This window comes from Oncorhynchus keta, chromosome 36 (assembly GCF_023373465.1).
Source record: "Oncorhynchus keta strain PuntledgeMale-10-30-2019 chromosome 36, Oket_V2, whole genome shotgun sequence".
Lineage (NCBI taxonomy): Eukaryota > Metazoa > Chordata > Actinopteri > Salmoniformes > Salmonidae > Oncorhynchus > Oncorhynchus keta.
This window is the reverse complement of record NC_068456.1, coordinates 19,940,484-19,960,622: the sequence shown is the minus strand read 5'-3', so window position 1 is coordinate 19,960,622 and position 20,139 is coordinate 19,940,484. Positions and strand designations below refer to the sequence as shown.

The following is a 20,139-nucleotide window of genomic DNA, read 5'->3' as shown; positions in this document are numbered from 1 at the left end:
TAGTGACATCGTGTGAGATATGTCATGCTTCAATCACTGTACCTGCTGTGTCCCACATCCGAAGATACAGCCATAATCTGTAGACGGTTCTGATTGGAGAATCGCCATTGGCATCACATTCCATGTTGTATCCTCACTTTGCGTGCACACTGGTCTGTGTTTCACACCTGTTTGTCTAGCTAATCAGTCTTGCAGTAGAGGAAATGTGTGCGTGCAAAACCAGAACAAAACATTGGCATCGATATTAGATTTTGATTTGTGGAGGGGTGTGCATCTAAAAACTGGGTTTAATAGTTTCTTGTTCACTGATTGGCGATACAAATGGCGATTCTCTAATCAGAACCGTCTACCAATTATGGATGTGTCTTCGGATGTGGGACACATGTGGCTAGCAGGTACAGTGATTGAAGCATGACTTATCTCACACGATGTCACTATGGAACGCCCTTAAACCTCATCTTATTAATGAAATAATTAATCAGAGGTCGAATATCTTCTCTGATCCTAATTACTACCGATACTGTTGTTGTGTGACATCCAGGTCCTTGCCTACCAGTCTCTTTTTGAGGTTTACCCAATACACTACTCATGATCAGGATGTTGTCAGGGCTTTCTGTTCTCTTATGGAACGAGAGTCTTCTACACACCACACTTTGATAGATTTAACGTAGTCCACGTTAACTACAGAAGATATGAATGGTACTCATGTTATGAGATATAACTCCCTATGGCTTAATTGATACACTGTTAATGCAATGCTGGGATTCGAGAGCGACAGAGAGAGATCGAGAGAGTGCGCATGTGTGCCTGGAGGTTCAGGATTGAAAGAGGACAGGAGAAGAGGTCTCTGAACAAAGGGCTTAGACAACAGGGGAATACCAAACGGCCTCATTAATAATGTAGAAAATCAAACAGGCAGGAAGAATAATAGAATGCAAAACCTTGTTTCGTCACACCAAGACAAAAGGCTAATTACTGTCTTCCTGTCTCTCCTCCTCAAACTTTTCTATTTTCTTTTCCTCCTTCTCTCTCCTTTCCCCTCCCTTTCTTTCTATCATTATCGAAGTGGTAATTAGACACTATGCTCTTGTCATCCTGTCAGCAGGAGGGAGAGAGGGAGAGAGGTAGAGAGAGAGAGAGAGAGACCCCAGAGATTCCACACTCACCGCCCTGCCCCCAGCTACCACCAGAACGCTGCTGCTTTGTAAATCAACTTCATATTATCAGACAGGTGCAAATTTAATTGCCAGAACTACTGAAGTAAACATGTGTGTACAGACCTGGGTTGTATCACTTTTCTTGGTGCTGTCCTCAGTCTAGCAAAATACTTTTCTAGTGGATGATACAAGGTACTTCAGGACACTGCTAGCAGAACTGCTAATGCCTTGATCATTTGTAAGGAGCAATGACACCATGCTCCACAAATAAGGCCTCAGACCAGTTTGTAAGATGAAAGGGGAAGTGAACACTTTACTAGTATAACTGCTTGTGCTTTGCTTCATCATGAACAAATCAACAGCAGTATGCACACCTTATTACTGCTTCACACTGACATGCTAGGCCAAGACACTGTTAGCATGCTAATGACATCATGATGAAAGACAAATCCATCTAATAACGGGTCCATCTACTTGTGTGCCTGAGGCCCAGACAAAATCAGTGGACATGTGGGGCAGAACATGGCTAATGAACTGAATGTTTTCTTCTCACAATTTGAATCAGACGAGGTGCAACTAATGAAAGTGTCATTACAAATGTGTGAGCGGGTTATTGTTAAATAGGTTGATGATTTGAAATAGTTCAGGGAATGTAATACACACGAAAGTCCAGGCCCAGACAAAATAGTGTTAAAGTTCTGTGCTGAACAATTATCTGGTGTTTTTACAATTTCCAATCCTCCCTCATCCAGCAACACCTGCCACTGTTGTGGAACAACTCAAAAAGTATACCCATTCCTAAAGAATCTAATACCTCTGTGCTGAATGACAACTGCCCTGTCGCCTTGACATCCTTAGTAATGAAATGCTTTGCGGAAATTGTGAAAAGCCATGTCCTCGATCCTTTTCATTTAGTCTATCAGCCCAACAGAGGAGTTGATTTTGCCGTTCTTACGCTCCTCAACATGATCTCTAGATATCTAGAGGCCAAATCCCATGTCAGAGTTCTGTTTGTTGACATTTCTTCTGCCTTTAACACAACCCAGACGTACATTCTGGCACAGAGACTCACTCGTAAGGGACTTCTTCTTAGATGGGGGTGGGGGGTTGTGGCTGTTGGACTTCCTGAGCCAGAGGTCAAGGTGGGTCCCTGTGTATCAGACCAACGCACCACCAAGACAGGCTCCCCACAGGGATGTGATTTGTCCCCACTCCTGTACATTTTGTACAGCAAGTATTCACTTTTTAAAAACGTTTTGTATTGTTTGTTGGTTTGGCAATGCCACTGTCAGACAGAAAATATGCTGAGAAGGATTATTACCACAGCAAGCAAGGTACTTGGAGTCAAACAGACAGGCTTGGATGAGATCTTTAAGGTCAGGGCCCTCAGCAAGGCTCACAAAAGACTTTTAGACCCAAACCACCCCCTGTACCTGGACTTTGAACTACTCCCCTCTGGGTGCAGGTATAGGACACCCCCGGCACTAAAAACAGAACTGGACAATCATTTGTGTCAGGTGTGATATACCTTCTAAACAGCTCTGGTTAATGTTCCGATCTTATCCACCCAGTAAGGTCAGCAGGCTGGTCTTCTTTCATCGGTATACACTGTATGTAACTGTTATTCATTTTTTTGTCAATTTGTAATTAAACACCACTTTAAGCGTGTACATGATACTGCAACAATATTTCACTGGGACAACAAAGTCAGTAAAGTAAAAGTGTTCCCCCTGAACTGTCAGACATGGGAAGTAGCTATGTCTTCACCCCAGAATGTTAGATGGGAAAGCTCTCCCTGATCTGCAGACAGCCCAATAAAAATGCCAGTCACTGTCAGCTCTAGGCAAGCCCAGGCCCTCTTTCCCATTTCAAACTTTCCTTTCTGCAAATGAAGCCGTGGCAGGTGGCCATGCAGAAGGGTTCTGCTGTAATTGTGTTGTACAAGAATGACAGGGAGGAGGTTGATCAGAAACCTCATTTCTTATCCACTTCCCTAACCGTGGGGGTCTTTGAAATAGCGCGGGGCCCCCCAGGGAGTCCAATCTCTTTCACCCTAGATGCATATATGTCCCTCTCGGCTTGAGGAGATTTGAGCAATTTAAGAGCCGGCCCCAAACAGTCAGGAGAACCTGTTGACTGTCATCTCTGGTTAACGTAGCGCCTGCGGCCGCCCCTCCACTCCTCTTTTCCCCAGAATGCTTTTATGTTTATGCCCAGTTTGGGACTCTTCAGGGGGGATTGGGGCGGTTATTGAGGACAGGCATTCGCCCTCACACACAGACAAACATTCTGTCTGATTATTCAGTGCTAAACGTAACTGTGAGAAGGAGCGAGTGAGAGAGACACCGATTGAAAATTAAAGGAAGTATTGGAGAGAGGTTCACATAAGTACAACATGTATTTTAACTTGTATGCCTTTCAAAAGTGTTATGTTTTTGCATTGACATCCTAGAGCAGGGAAACAGAGAGTGAGGATGTAAGAGGAGACAAATAACAGACAGAGTGAGCGATGTGGTCTTGGTGGTAGCGGTGGGAGGAACAGTGGGGTACAATTGATTCGGGCTACTTGCTGTCTGCTGACTGACATTGATGTCTGTCCCTGGCTGCAGAGTGAAATGGAGAGATTGGGTTGATAACCCTTCCTTCTTCCTCCCTGCACCCCTTCACCTGGAAATGAGAAGTCAAATTAAGCACTAGTTCTGCGACAGGGTGACTGGCTTTACAATATGTGACTACCTTTCTTACTTTTGTAGATGGTCTTTACAAAGTTGAAACGTCATGCCACTAACGTTAGGATGTTGACAGGGTGTGTGTTTTTTCATGCTCGTCGACGTCATGCTTCCTACTCACACAATCGCTCATAACATGGCTGGATGTCTTGTGGAGAAAACAGTGTGTGTCAGTCAGTGTGTGTGTCAGTTTCAGTCAGTGTGTGTGTGTGTGTGTGTCAGTTTCAGTCTGTGTGTCAGTTTTAGTCAGTGTGTGTGTCAGTTTCAGTCAGTTTGTGTGTCAGTTTCAGTCATGTCCGTGTGTGTCAGTTTCAGTCAGTGTCCGTGTGTGTCAGTTTCAGTCAGTGTCCGTGTGTGTCAGTTTCAGTCAGTGTCCGTGTGTGTCAGTTTCAGTCAGTGTCAGTGTGCGTGTCAGTTTCAGTCAGTGTCAGTGTCCATGTGTGTCAGTTTCAGTCAGTGTCAGTGTGTGTCAGTTTCAGTCAGTGTCCGTGTGTGTCAGTTTCAGTCAGTGTGTGTTTCAGTCAGTTTGTGTGTCAGTTTCAGTCATGTCCGTGTGTGTCAGTTTCAGTCAGTGTCCGTGTGTGTCAGTTTCAGTCAGTGTCCGTGTGTGTCAGTTTCAGTCAGTGTGTGTTTCAGTCAGTTTGTGTGTCAGTTTCAGTCATGTCCGTGTGTGTCAGTTTCAGTCAGTGTCTGTGTGTGTCAGTTTCAGTCAGTGTCCGTGTGTGTCAGTTTCAGTCAGTGTCTGTGTGTGTCAGTTTCAGTCAGTGTCAGTGTGTGTTAGTTTCAGTCAGTGTGTGTGTCAGTTTCAGTGAGTGTCAGTGTGTGTTAGTTTCAGTCAGTGTGTATCAGTCAATGTGTGTCAGTCAATGTGTGTCAGTGTTTGTGTTAGTGTGTGTGACTGTCAGTGTGTGTCAGTGAGTGTCAGGGTGGGTGTCAGTGTGTGTGTCAGTTTCAGTCATGTCCGTGTGTGTCAGTTTCAGTCAGTGTCAGTGTGTGTTAGTTTCAGTCAGTGTGTGTCAGTCAATGTGTTAGTGTGTGTGACTGTCAGTGTGTCTCAGTGTGTGTGTCAGTCAGTGTCCGTGTGTGTCAGTGTGAGTGTTAGTGTGATTGTCATTCAGTGTCAGTGTGAGTGTCATTCAGTGTCAGTGTGTGTGTCATTCAGTGTCAATGTCAGTCAGTGTGAGTGTCAGTGTGTGTGTCAGTTTCAGTCAGTGTCCGTGTTTGTCAGTTTCAGTCTGTGTGCGTGTCAGTTTCAGTCAGTGTCCGTGCGTGTCAGTTTCAGGCATGTCCGTGCGTGTCAGTTTCAGGCATGTCCGTGCGTGTCAGTTTCAGTCAGTGTCCGTGTTTGTCAGTTTCAGTCAGTGTCCGTGCGTATCAGTTTCAGTCAGTGTCAGTGTGCGTGTCAGTTTCAGGCATGTCCGTGTGTGTCAGTTTCAGTCAGTGTCAGTGTGCGTGTCAGTTTCAGGCATGTCCGTGTGTGTCAGTTTCAGTCAGTGTGTGTTAGTTTCAGTCAGTGTGTGTCAGTCAATGTGTGTTAGTGTGTGTGACTGTCAGTGTGTGTCAGTGTGTGTGTCAGTCAGTGTCCGTGTGTGTCAGTCAGTGTGTGTGTCAGTGTGAGTGTCATTCAGTGTCAGTGTGAGTGTCATTCAGTGTCAGTGTGTGTGTCATTCAGTGTCAATGTCAGTCAGTGTCAGTGTGAGTGTCAGTGTGTGTCAGTTTCAGTCATGTACGTGTGTCTCAGTTTCAGTCAGTGTTTGTGTGTGTCAGTTTCAGTCAGTGTCTGTGTGTGTCAGTTTCAGTCAGTGTCAGTGTGTGTCAGTTTCAGTCAGTGTCAGTGTGTGTCAGTTTCAGTCAGTGTGTCAGTTTCAGTCAGTGTCAGTGTGTGTTAGTTTCAGTCAGTGTGTGTCAGTCAATGTGTGTCTCAAATTAAATCAAATCAAATTTTATTTGTCACATACACATGGTTAGCAGATGTTAATGCGAGTGTAGCGAAATGCTTGTGCTTCTAGTTCCGACAATGCAGTAATAACCAACAAGTAATCTAGCTAACAATTCCAAAACTACTACCTTATAGACACAAGTGTAAGGGGATAAAGAATATGTACATAAAGATATATGAATGAGTGATGGTACAGAGCGGCATGGGCAAGATACAGTAGATGGTATTGAGTACAGTATATACATATGAGATGAGTATGTAAACAAAGTGGCATAGTTAAAGTGGCTAGTGATACATGTATTACATAAAGATGCAGTAGATGATATAGAGTACAGTATATACATATACATATGAGATGAATAATGTAGGGTATGTAAACATTATATTAGGTAGCATTGTTTAAAGTGGCTAGTGATATATTTTACATAATTTCCCATCAATTCCCATTATTAAAGTGGCTGGAGTTGAGTCAGTGTGTTGGCAGCAGCCACTCAATGTTAGTGGTGGCTGTTTAACAGTCTGATGGCCTTGAGATAGAAGCTATTTTTCAGTCTCTCGGTCCCAGCTTTGATGCACCTGTACTGACCTTGCCTTCTGGATGATAGCGGGGTGAACAGGCAGTGGCTCGGGTGGTTGTTGTCCTTGATGATCTTTATGGCCTTCCTGTGACATCGGGTGGTGTAGGTGTCCTGGAGGGCAGGTAGTTTGCCCTCCCCTTGTGTGTTAGTGTGTGTGACTGTCAGTGTGTGTCAGTGTGTGTGTCAGTCAGTGTCCGTGTGTGTCAGTCAGTGTGTGTGTCAGTGTGAGTGTCATTCAGTGTCAGTGTGAGTGTCATTCAGTGTGTGTGCGTTTGTGTGTGTGTCTGTCAGTCAGTGTGTGTGTCAGTGTGTGTGTGAGTCAGTGTCTGTGTGTCAGTGTCTGTCTGTCCATGTTAGTGTCTGTCTGTCAGTGTCTGTCTGTGTCAGTGTTTGTGTGTCAGTCAGTGTCTGTGTGTGTCAGTGTATGTCACGCCTCCTTTGTCTTTTCTCTGTGCAGGGTGTGCTGCCCGCCCCCTTCCTCTCCCCCTGGCAGAGCCAGTACCAGGGGCCGCCCCGCACCAGCATGCCCCAGCGCAGACAGAGTGAGTCACTAACCCAACCCCCCTCTGACCCTCTCACTTACCCTTCTGTCTCCTTCTCTGCTCCCCTCAATTATCCCATGTGTCTGCCCCCCTTGACATGTTTCTCTCTATCATTACTTTCTTCCTTTAATATGATCTACCCATTAACACTTGAATTCAGTTAGGAGGGTGAGTGGTGTTCAGTTCAGTCACCTGTGTGTTTGGGGAAATCAGTTGGTAGCAAGGTTGAGTGAGCAAACGCAACGGGTAGTTTTAGTAAATTGACTTGGATCGTTATCAGACACCCTAGTGTAAAGGAACAAGACTAGCTAATGCTTGGATGAGTTCAGTGACAGGGAGTCAAGACTCCGAAGAAGGGTGCGTTTCCACAACCTGGGGCAGTCTATTGGCTGCTCTTGTATTGGGATTGACAAACATAATGTGGCAATCCCACTGGACAATCAAAGGGGTGCATTGACAGAGTTATGAGTCCACACACGATATTATCCTGCGTTTAGATGAGGGACGCAAAAACAGTTATACCAGTCGGCATAGCGGGACAAGAAAGCAAGAAAGACTGTGACGGCAAAAGCAAACGAGCACGATGGAATGCGTTGCTATGGTGATTTCAGTAACCTCAATGGCATTGACCGTCATGCTCTTATTGAAAACAACGACATCCAGTTTGCCGTCTACCTCGTACCGTGTAAACACAGAATGTGAGTGAGAAAGAGGGAGAGAGATGAAAGAGGGAGCTGTTTTAATGTGTTGTAGCCAAATGCACTGGATTGAACTTGTTTGCAATTAACCATTTAACCCTTGAATTCAGGTGTGATGTGAGTATGTCTGTCTTTTTCTGTGCCTGAATGGGACACTGAGTCATCATGATGGAGTGGTTATTGGTCAAGGTATTTGTCTGCGAAAATGTGGATGCCAGTGAAGATGTCATCACTCAAGTGCTCCTTTTCAGCTACCTTACTATCTTAACCCTGTTTTAATCATCCTGTGTGTGTGTCTCTCTCCTCTCAGTCTGCCTTCTGCTCGTCTTTCTCATCTGTCTATCGATCTCTCTCTCATCCCATCTTTCTCTCTCTCCCTCTCTCTCTCTCTCTCTGGGAATACCTTGTCAATGTTCTTTCTCTGCCTCTCTCTCTCTCTCTCTCTCTCTCTCTCTCTCTCTGGGAATACCTTGTCAATGTTCTTTCTCTGCCTCTCTCTCTCTCTCTCTCTCTCTGGGAATACCTTGTCAATGTTCTTTCTCTGCCTCTGCCTCTCTCTCTGGGAATACCTTGTCAATGTTCTTTCTCTCCCTCTGCCTCTCTCTCTCTCTCTGGGAATACCTTGTCAATGTTCTTTCTCTCCCTCTGCCTCTCTCTCTCTCTGGGAATACCTTGTCAATGTTCTTTCTCTCCCTCTGCCTCTCTCTCTCTCTCTGGGAATACATTGTCAATGTTCTTTCTCTCCCTCTGCCTCTCTCTCTCTCTCTGGGAATACCATGTCAATGTTCTTTCTCTCCCTCTGCCTCTCCCATAATGCCTTTGGCAAGGAATGGAGCACGTTGTGCATTACATCACTGACAAAGCGTGGTACAGTAACCATCTAACCATCACCCTGGGCCCTGCACGCTGGCGTAGCATGACGTGGCACAATGAAAGCATGCAGTGTTGATGTGCATTTGCATGCCTTGGGTTGAGTTTGGAGTCTACCTTGTCTTCCTGCTGGGCCTGCATTGCTCTGTTAAATGATAATGCATGCATCAATAAACATCTACTGTATTTTTAAATTGGCTTTCAAAAAAAAAGTACAACTCCTGAACACGGCCACATGTATTTGAAGCCCCATTATCGCTGTTGTCAGCTTTCGCTGTCCCACTATGTAATCACAAACAGTTTAGCTAAGCCAGCAGTCAACAAATGAAAGCAATCAGGCTTCTCTCCCCCTGTAATCATTGAAAATCCAAAATTGAAATTGCCACTATTTTCGCAGCAACCAATATACGATTGTGCACTAAACTAGAGCTGAAATAGATAATGATCATCATTGGCAATATTCAGAGGGTTATAATAGGGGGATTTCCAGGGAGCTAAATTAGTATCATTTTTCAATTCCACAATATCTAGGTCCTTCTGCACTCATTATGCTTAAATCACTGTAGTTTTATTGACACAGTGGGATGGGTTGTTGAGATTGGTTTGATAGCCCGGGCAGATACTTGTAAATGGTGTTATAAAGGGATGTCCTATTGTACTTCATAGACATTCCACTCAAAATCACAGACGTAGAACCTCTTATTTATACACTGGCCACTCCTGTGGGATAGAAAACTGTTCACTCGATTTCTCATTTAATTACACATTTCTGCTTTAGATTTCAATATGGTGTGCTGTTTTTTCATACATACAATACATCAGCAAAAGTATGTGGACACCCCTTCAAATGAGTGGATTTGGCTATTTCAGCCACACCCGTTGCTGACAGGTGTATAAGATTTGAGCACACAGCCATGCAATCTCCATAAACAAACATTGGCAGTAGAATGGCCTTACGAAAGAGCTCAGTGACTTTCAACGTGGCACCATCATAGGATGCCACCATTCCAACAAGTCAGTCGGTTAATTTTTTGCCTCAGGAAGCAACGTCAGCACAGGAACTGTTTCGTCGGGAGCTTCATGAAATGGGTTTCCATGGCCGAGCAGCCACCCACAAGCCTAAGATCACCACACGCAATGCCAAGCGTCAGCTGGAGTGGTGTTGAGCCATTGGACTCTGGAGCAATGGAAACATGCTTTCTAGAGTGATGAATCACACCTCACCATCTGGCAGTCGGACGAATCTGGGTTTGGTGATGCCAGGAGAACGCTACATTCACCAATGCATAGTGCCAACTGTAAAGATTAGTGGAGGAGGAATAATGGTCTGGGGCTTATTTTTTATTGTTCGGGCTTGGCCCCTTAGTTCCAGTGAAGGGAAATCTTAATGCTACAGCATACAATGGCATTCTAGATGATTCTGTTCTTCCAACTTTGTGGAAACAGTTTGGGGAAGGCCCTTTCCTGTTTCAGCATGACAATGCCCCCTTGCACAAAGCGAGGTCCATACATTAATGATTTGTCGACAGTTGGTGTGGAAGAACTTGACTGGTCTGCACAGAGCCCTGACCTCAACCCCATCGAACACATTTGGAACACTGACTGCGAGCCAGGCCTAATTGCCCAACATAAGTGCCCAACCTCACTAATGCTCTTGCAACTCCATATTTTAATGCCCAAGATTTTGGAATGAGATGTTTGACAAGAGTCAGTCAGTTCGACCATACTTTTGGTGATGTAATGTATTTAGTTACATTTGTTCTTTTTGGTGGTTGTGCTTGTCAATGTCTAGAATGTTATCAAAAATTAATTGCAGGCAGGAGGTACTCATGGTAATCTAATAAAAAGCATAATCACCAAAGACAATCATGATGTTTACCATATCTGATTGATGTAGTACGGGAGATGATCACCAGGTGGAGCTGTGGGCCTAGTCATCCCATTGCCTCTGTCAGGTTACTGCTGGAACAGACTCCTCCCTGGTCTCCTGTTGGATGTTTGAGGCGGACTGCCTTGGCCAGACCAGGGCCATCATAAGTATGTTCCCTTTGGCTTAGGAGGGATTCACACAGAGCAGGGTTGGGCTCAATTCAGTTTGTAGGCAGTCAATTCAGGAAGTAAACCAACAATACAATTCAATAATCAAAATAGGATACTTATTTTTAATGACTTCTCAATAAACTGAAAGGTAGAAGCACATTTTTTTCTTCTGATTTTAAATTCAAATCACTTCCTGAATTGACTGCCCAACCCAGCCCCACCCTGACACAGGGCCCTGGAGCACAACTAGAGTACTGACTCATGCTAGATCATAAAGATTGCAGCCTCCTAAGGATTTGTAGGATTTAGGAGGATGGTCATCACAAGATAGTCCCTATTTATTGACTGCAGGTTCACAGACAATAAAGGACTTGAAAGCATGAACTTGTTAAGGACTAGGAGCAGAGGAGGCTGGTGGAAGGAGCTATGGGAGGACTGGCTCAATGTAATGGCTGGAATGGAATACATGGAACGGTATCAAACATATGGAAACCGCTTGTTTGGCTCTGTTCCATGTATTCCATTCCAGTCACTACAATGAGCCAGTCCTCCTATAGCTCCTCCCAACAGCCACCTTTTACTAGGATGTATATAAGCCCACAGACCAGTTAGTATACCAGTCTGTTTTATGTCTACAAACATCTGGTTGATGTATGACCCTCAGGCTGTCTGAGAGACACAACCCCGACCACCACAACATCAAGCCTTCATTCCCCTCTCCCTGGATATCACCACAGGGTAAAGAAGAGTGGAGTATGGTTGCCCTCAAAACCCTGCTCTAACCATGGCCTTTCCTTGCTCCAGCCTGGTTCTCTCCTGACAGGAGAATAATCTCGTACCACATACTAACTGATAGGTCACCCTGAACTCAGGACCCACAGCTAGCAGCCAGCTGTGCTCTTCCCCGACTCTACCCAGTGTTAGATCTGCTGTTTGTCTGATGCACTGGCCTGTGCGAGGTGGGTGGGAGGACCACTGTTTGACTACTGCTACTACTACTCTCACTGATTGTTAGAGAGTACAAACAAGTCCTCAGGGCAAAGAATCTTGGCTCGCTGTCCACAGTCTACAGTTTTCACCCATTTTTAAGGGAAAGTTTTTGTTCCAAGAATGAATTGAAAAAGTGAATGGGGAAACCTCACCTGTAATTGTAGATAGAATACATTTACATTGTAAATGAACATCTTCATCAATTATAGACCTTTAAGAAGGATAACTCACTACTGGTGAATTGTTAATAATGTGTATGTTTTTTGTTTTTCTTCCATAGCTTCAAATACTACAGCCTTCCAGCCCCAGCCACCACGAGCACCTCACCCAGGAAAGACTAGTAAAAACAGCCCTCACCGAGGGCCACAGTGACCCCCAGAGAAGGAGGAGCAGGGGAGATGGGTCCCCTTGCACAGACTCTAACCGCCCTGCTAGAAGCCCGGCCAGGGGTGTCGACACTCCCCCAGTGCCCAACCCAGACGAGTTGAGTGTGCTACTCAGCACCCAGCTCAACATCAATGACAGAGAAGGGCCTGGGACCACCCCCAGCCCTACCCAGGGGCTCCCTGCAGCCAGCAGCCCAGCAACAGGAGCGCTGTCCAGGCCAGACGGGGGGCAGCGAGCCTCTCCAGAGGGCCCTGGCTGCCCTCGCATCCTGCAGCGGCCTCGCCTCCACATGGGTGTGTCTGTCCCAGCTCTGCCTCAAAGGTACACTAATGGCTCTCTTCTCCGATCAAGCTCTGTAGGACTGCTGGCCAACCACAGGACCAAGCAGCTGCCGCCTCCCTCCAGGGGTCTACCCTGCTTCAATTCTGGTCCCCAGGCAGTGGGCCCCTCCCTGGGCCACGGTGTGCTTGCTCAGCCCCGTACGCTGGGGGTCAGGAGGGACCTCGAGAGCACCAGCCCTCCTAGTCTGGAAATGCTAGACCTGGGACTTCTCAGAGCTAGAGTCCTGGTTCCCCCCATCCTGTCACGCCTCCCCAAGCCAAAGATCCATTGAAGAGTTCACATCATCAAACATATTGTACACTATACTGTATAACATCTCTCCTCTTCCACAGCCTCATGGTTATGACTGAGATACGTGGAGGGACTGTTTCTAACTGACAAATCTCCTTCATAAATTGTCCAGTTACTTACTTAGCAGCCTTTCATTGCACATAGTCATTATTTCTATATATATGACAAACATTCATATTTTTTATTTGGTAATCTCACTTGTGTGTTTTCTTTAAGAACGCCAAGACTGTACAGAATGCTCCGGTCAACTCTACTCACGCTCACTTGGGTCCTTTCTCTGTAACAGCAGAACATGGTTTGACCATGGTCTTCCATGACATCAGCAATGTTACATTTCCCCCAGAGGGTAAACATAGAATGACAGAAAAAAAGCGGGGGGGATAAGGAGTGGAGCTTTCTGCTCAAACAGGGAAGTGGATTGAATGAAGAATCATTCAAAGAAAGAGGCTCAAACATAAACATAATTCTCCTGAATAAACCACAGTTCATCTTGACGTCCTATTCCACCTCTATGAGTATGTAAGGTGATGTGTGTCTGTGTGGGTGCTCTCCCTTTCCTCTGAGATCAACATCAGTGTTTATTGTATTTTGAGTTTAGGGCGAAGGTCAGTTTGAGGATTTGAGGGTTATGTTTATCTCCTCTTCAGAATAGTGGTTAACGTTTGGATGCATCCAGACATGGAGAGTGTGTTTAACAGTTTCTGACAGACTATGGCAGCTTCCATGAATGTGGGCTATGGCTGTAAGTTAATGCCTCTGGCACTCTCTGTTTTACAGTACCGATTAATACCATGCACACATGAAACACACACACATAACACACATCACACACACCAAATACTCTCACCACTTTGGCGCTGTCCATAAATTCAAATCACTGTACACAGTAGTGTTGTTTCAAGTAATTTATTACAGTTAGCTAGATGGTCAACAGTGTCTTGTTTTTTCATTTAGTATAAATCTGACTGACTGAGAGACACACACACACTTCTGGAAAGTTCTCATAGGGACATTGATCCATCTGTCCCCTACAGCAAGACAAGATGGGTGCCAGTGTGGTCCTTGGGGACTGAGCTGAGCCCAGGTGATGACAGGACTGTGTGTGAGTGTGTGTGTGTGTGTCTGTCTGTTTTGTGGGAGAGAGAATATTTGTGTTTGCCATGGTGAGATGTCCCATGCCATCCGGACCTGTCAGTCAATACTGCTTGGTAATTCCAAACAGAGAAATCAATAGGACCTTGGTTTTTAGTGAGAAGGGAGGATGTGTGTGAGTCTCTAGATACACCAATCTGGCAGTGTTTTCACTGGGTGTGTGTGTGTGTGTCAGGTGTACAGTATGTGCCCACAGGCCACATAAATAAAGCCAGGGAGAAAGGGTAATGCTGTTCTCTCCATCAGCCAATCAATAGCTTTCATCAATTATTCTAAAGCAGGAGTATAACTATCTCGGGGGTCCAACAGGTCGATCTCGCATCCCGTACTCTGCCATGATGTGCACTAGGCCTAAACAGATAAATCGCTAGCCAAACACATTCGTCTCTTGCTAGGTGTGCACTTGAATTAAAGGGGAATCACACTCAAATGTATACTTTTTTTTTTTCAAGACCTTAACATTTTTATTTTGATGTGATTTATGCATTGACATGGACTCTGAACATCCAATGTAGTTGTTTTTCAATAAGTAATTGTAATTGTCTGAGTGAAACAACAGAAAAAAGTAAGCAAATAAATGAGTAACTCGCAGCATTTTTAAAAGTAGATCTCCTGTTATAAATTGCCGGAGACCCCTGAGCTAGCTAAACCAGAACAAAGAGCCCACACTGCAACAGTGTAACTTTAGTCCATCCCCTAGCCCCGACCCGGGTTCGAACCAGGGACCCTCTGCACACATCAACCACAGTCACTCACGAAGCATCGGTACCCATCGCGCCACAAAAGTCACAGTCCTTGTAGAGCAAGGCGAACCACTACTTCAACATCTCAGAGCAAGTGAAGTCACCCGATTGAAACGCTATTAGCGCGCACCACTGCAAACTAGCTAGCCATTTCACATCGGTTACACAACAAAACAAGAGGAATGAATTAATTAGCCATTTCTAATACGTTCTCTTTAGTGGCAAAACTAGCAAGCCTTGTTCATCGTGTTAGTTAATGGAACATAGCTGCCTGCCTATCATCATTAGGATATTATACTTTACTTGTTTGTAGCTGTTGTTAAAGATGACATATTTGATGCAATTGTGCAGGTTCAGTTTAGGATAGGGTTGTCCACTGCTGTTTGGTTGTCTGTCAAGGCTTTGGGCTTACTCTGATCACATTTCTAACAAAATGGGGGTTAAGTAATGTTTGTAAATCTATCTACACTGTTAATGCAACAGGACTAGAGTTCCCTCCTGTTTCTCCACTACTTACACATAAACCACTAGACGTTTACACACCAGTTAACTCATTTGCTGATTACTTACTTAGTTACTAAAGTGTACATCCGTGTACATCCGTTACAACCGTTGTGAGAGGTATTTGTCTATCTTCAATGCGTAACATTTCTTGTTTCTGTATTTCATGTCAAATCACCTATCCACCCATCCTGCTGTAATACATTATCCCATTGCATAACGTGCAATATTGTAAGAAACAACAGCTATATTAACCAATAGAGATACTGATATTGAAGCAACGCTATATGCCTAACAACTGTTGTTTACCTATATGCAAGTGGATTTTTTTTTTTGTAAGCTAATCAGCGATGCACTTTAAATGACAGTTGAGACTGAAGGAACACTAAACTGGAGATTTATTAAAGATTTGACTGGATTTTTTCATGTTTTCCTTTCTCTGTTTGTCTCCCCTGGAGGTTATGTGAGACAGCAATAAAGACTGTATCAAACTTGCCAAGTCTGTTTTGGAGTCATTTACCTCAGGTCAAGCTGTGAAATATGTCAAGTTGTTGTTGTGCAGGATTGAACTTATTCTTGCTTTAAAGCAGGCAGCTTCAAACCCTGTTATTGTGGGCCATTGTTGTCTGTTGCTTGTTTTCATCCAGGCCTTTTCATCAACTGATTCAGACCTGATATGACAGATATATGGATGTCAAGTGGTATTTATTAATGTAATACTAGGAGGAAGAATGATTCTGGAGCCAACTTCGTCTAGGGTGACGGCAACCATAGAGAAATATAGGCCATATTAGCATGGGTACTGTAGCTCCATTTTAATGTAGTCAATTGGGTGGGACTTACAACTTCATTGGTTGATCCCACCCGGTGACCCTGTTGTAGTCCATGTCTACCTGGGTCATCAGGAGGGATCAGCCAATCGTGAAGAAAATTGACTACAATAAAATGGAGACGGCCTCAATGGTGCTGCTCATGTAACAGATGCTAGTGCTCCCGAGTAGTGCAGAGGTCTAAGGCACTGTGCTAGTGGTATCACTACATACCCTGCTTTGATTCCAGGCATCACAACCAGCCGTGATTGGGAGTTCCATAGGGCGGCACACAGTTGTCCCGGGTTAAAGTTTGGCTGGGGTAGGCTGTCATTGTAAATATGAATTTGTTGTCTAGTTAAATGAAGGTTAAATAAAAATATAAAGATGCTAAAATGGCACGGATGCAAAGATGAGTCCTCTGTCTATATGATGGCAACAGATCTATGGTTTTCCTGATGTGTTGTGCCCCTACTGTATGAGTTTTGTGGATGGAATAAATGGAGATTGTGCTGAAACTACTGTGTCTTGTTTTCTGAATTGTTCAAGTCCTAACTAAGTTGCTCTGGATAAGATTTAGGATTTTTTACAATTATTTTATTCAGATCCCCTTTAGCTGTAGAAGAAGCAGCAGCTATTCTTCCTGGGGTCCACACAAAACAGCGCATGACAAAATTAGCTCTCTAATGGACCGCAACATAAATTTTAACTAAGAACACTATGACTAAAGAACAACACGACCAATGATACATTTTAGGTCTTGTGAGGGAAACTTGACATTTGTGCAACTTCCGGTGCGCGTTTACAGTGAACACTGAGCCTGTACCCTTACAGTTTTCGACAGTAGCCAATAGGCTATTGTGACTGTTTGAGCATAGTGTAGGCCTACCAACCAAACCAGTGTAACAAATCCTATAACATTTTCACATGGAAATAGCTTTGATTTCTATGATAAAGCCTATAGGTGGTGTTCAATGCAGGCCTACATTGCAAGGAGACTTAAAAACATTTTTACATTATGAAGGGCTTGACATTAATTTATGTTTATTTACTTGGTCTATGACACCATGGGTCAAATAGGTTACTGTAAATTGCATTGTATTGTGTTGTATGATGCAAGAAACCACTTAATAATTAATTATTTTTACCATACAGAAAATTTGACAATACCCATCTGCTTATTGGCTTATATTTGCATATTCAAAACTGTCTCAAAATACAACAATGCCCCTTTAATTAAGACTGGCTTTTCAAAGACAGTTTTAAATGTAGCCTCGGATCACACACCCACTCCACTAATGCTTGCAGTAAGCCACTGATTCCTTCAAAACGCATTGTTGAATTTGCGATTTACAACTTGTTGTATAATGTTTATGTCCAATGGCCAATGAGCCCTGATACGTTTTATCTATAATTTCTCTTCATTTCTTTTCATATTGAAAAGGCTTTGCCAGTAGATTGTCAACTTGATTCATGATGATGACTGCTAGCTTGCTAGCTAAGATTTTGAAAGTATGATGTTGACATGATCAGTCCAATCAAAACTACAGTAGATATAATGTGATTTGATTTTATCTGTGGCCAATGACCTTGAGCCTTTTTGGATGGGCACTTCTAATATAACTATGGCAGCACCAAAGGGACTTGAATTTTCGAGCTCTCCCCATAGATTTTGCCGTGACGTAGTGTCACCACGAGTGACAGAACACGGAGCCAATCACAGCTAGAGAACATTACCAACCCCGACACCCTGTATTTTCCACTGGCTGCCCTACAACCCCAGAAAGCACTGAGCTAGGCTGAAACACCTGCATTTTGGAGCTGCTTTACTCAAGAAAGCAAAAAAGAGACCATGTTTGCATGCGCCTTTATTTTTTTTTTATACATTGTTTGCAAACTGATATGTGACATGTATTAATTCCTAAATAAATGCAAAACAGGCACCATTTTTATATAAATAAATTTAAATAAAGTATTTCTTGTGTATATATCTTTTTTTAGCTTAACAGGTGGGGCTCAAATGAATGCCGTGTCGCCACTGAATTTCACTAAAAATACTACGACTAAAGAACACTAGTACTATTTTAAGATGAAAGAGAACATAAAGAAAAATGAATAATAATAATAATAATAATGTATGTGGGTGTGTGTCTCTAAAGTCTGTGTTGTTTCTTGAGGTTTTGTTTTATCTGTTTTTTTAAACAGATTTTATTGCTTGCCTGAGTTACCTGGAAGAGAATTCCATGTAGTCATTGCTCAATATATCAGGGGCATTCAACTCTTACCGTTTGAGGTTTGGAGTCTGCTGGTTTTCTGTCCTACCTGATAATTAATTGCACACACCTGGTGTCCCGTGTCTAAACCAGTCCCTGGTTAGATGGGAAAAATGGAGAAAAATACTGTGAAAGTGGTTTTGATGTCCATAGTTGAGTTTGAGGTCTCTATACAGTGCTGTGCTTCTTCCAGCCTCTCTTCTGGTCTTGGGTACTGTGAAGAGACCCCTGATTGCATGTCTTGTGGGGTATGTATGTTTTTTTTTAGCTGTGTGTTAACTGTTTGAACAGACAATTAGATACTTTCAGCATGTCACTACTTCTTACAAAGACCAGACGCAGTTCATCTCTCCTCAACTCCCAACCAGGAGACCGACATGCAAGTTATTGACATTGGCCCTCCATGTACATTTGAGGACCAGACGTGCTGCTAAGAGCATCTGCTAAATGTCTAAAATGTCAAAATGTTGTAATATTTCACTAACAAACTACAGAATCTTTCCGCAGCTGAAAGCTGAATCCTTATGAGCAGAATGCTGACTTCAACATCCCATGTCAGAAGTTGTAGTGATATTCCCTGTAGGTTTGATAGACGAATGAGAAACCCCACATACTGTAGATAACAGCACAGTTTGTAGAGGTCTTTGGGGTGTCATGGGCCTGTATTGCAGCTAGTTGCCTAGCTTTGAAGCTTTGGGAGAGTTATCAGTCAAAGGGGAGTCTGGAGGATCCAGTCATCTCAGGTGCAATAGGGGGAAGGGAGCGAACCAGAGTCTTTGAAGACACTATCCTTTTGAAGAATCTCAAATATACCATTTATTTTGATTTGTTTAACACTTTTATGTTATTTCATAGTTTGTCTTTACTATTATTCTATAATGTAGAAAATACAAAACATTTAGAAAAACCCTGGAATGAGTAGGTGCCCAATCTTTTGACTGGTACTGTAAATAAAGTTGCACAATGAGCACATGTCCCTCAAATACATCGTTACAGTTGTTGGTTTGCTAACTAGCCAATGTTATCCATATTAGCATAGACGTGACCTCAAACAAGACATGGTATCAAGAACAAGATCAAACAAGCTTTAACAAGCCACTTACAAATCACCAAATGGCCGTTTCTTGTAATTGTTGCTAGCTACAGTATCTGGCCATCCAGAACCATAACAACACACAGCCTTCTTCCCCCTTGAAGCTCAAGCATCGTTTTCGTGACATTGTCATCTAACCCATAAATAAAGCAAGATGTGTGTGTGTGAACTTGTTGATCACATAACTCTCTGAGGAAGTGCGTACTTGAAGTTCAGTGTCAATATAGACAGTGACAAAACAACACTAGTCATGGTTGTCATGAAGTGTCCCTGTGTGATTTTAATGAAGAAATGAGCCACTCTGTCACTCACAACGTCAAACACAAAATCTATGTTACCCGCTGTGTTTGTTTCTAGAGACACCAATATCCCAATGTGTTGTTATTGAATGTGTGTAGTGCGTGTGCCTACAGGGCAGAGGCAAACCATGCCAGATAGAAAGGGAGTTGAAGGGAGTCACTTCAATGTCCTTCCAGTCTAGTATTCTCTACAGTGCCCCATATTCTCGACCATCGATCTCTGCATAGGACGCCCTTTAAGAGTGTGCTCACTTTAACCTCTTTCCATGTGACAGCTTTTAAGAATATGGGAATATCAATCTAATTCTGCTGAAGCATTCAAGAAACTGTGTACTTGAACTTACTTACAGATTAGACTGGTAGGAGGTTGATTAGCTGAGAAGTGAATGAAAACTGGTGGGAAGCACTTTGACTCTTGGTGACTGATTGACAAGAAATCTGACAGGTGGTCAAGGTTCTCCCATCCCCACTTATTCTGGATTTCTGGCTATTCTGTACAATACTATCAGATTTGATTGATTATCTCTACTTTGAGGCCATGGTAAAGAAAAAATATCCATGCACAGATATAGATTCCAATGTTTAATTAGAGCGACCACACAACTTCAGCGGATTAATAAAATGCAAGGAGAGATATGAGTAAAGAGCTGGAACCTTGGTTGTAATCAGTAGGCCAAACGGGAGTTTCTAGTTCCGTTTGTTTCCG

General features: G+C 43.5%; 1 protein-coding gene across 8 annotated transcripts in view; it reads left to right on the top strand.

Annotated features, from left to right (window-relative positions):
* The window catches only part of ccser2a (coiled-coil serine-rich protein 2a), a 73,984-nt gene extending 58,530 nt beyond the window's left edge, over nucleotides 1–15,454 (top strand). Inside the window, exons 11-13 of one of the 8 annotated variants that reach the window (XM_035754445.2) lie at nucleotides 1,106–1,204; nucleotides 6,861–6,945; nucleotides 11,824–12,060. In XM_035754445.2, coding sequence (XP_035610338.1) covers nucleotides 1,106–1,204; nucleotides 6,861–6,945; nucleotides 11,824–11,915 — 276 coding nt within the window. In that variant the 3' untranslated portion in view covers nucleotides 11,916–12,060. Of the gene's footprint in view, nucleotides 1–1,102; nucleotides 1,232–6,860; nucleotides 6,946–11,823 lie in introns of all 8 variants that reach the window. The other 7 variants (XM_035754442.2, XM_035754444.2, XM_035754441.2 and 4 more) reach the window with 7 other exon arrangements.
* The last annotated feature ends 4,685 nt before the right edge of the window (nucleotides 15,455–20,139 follow it).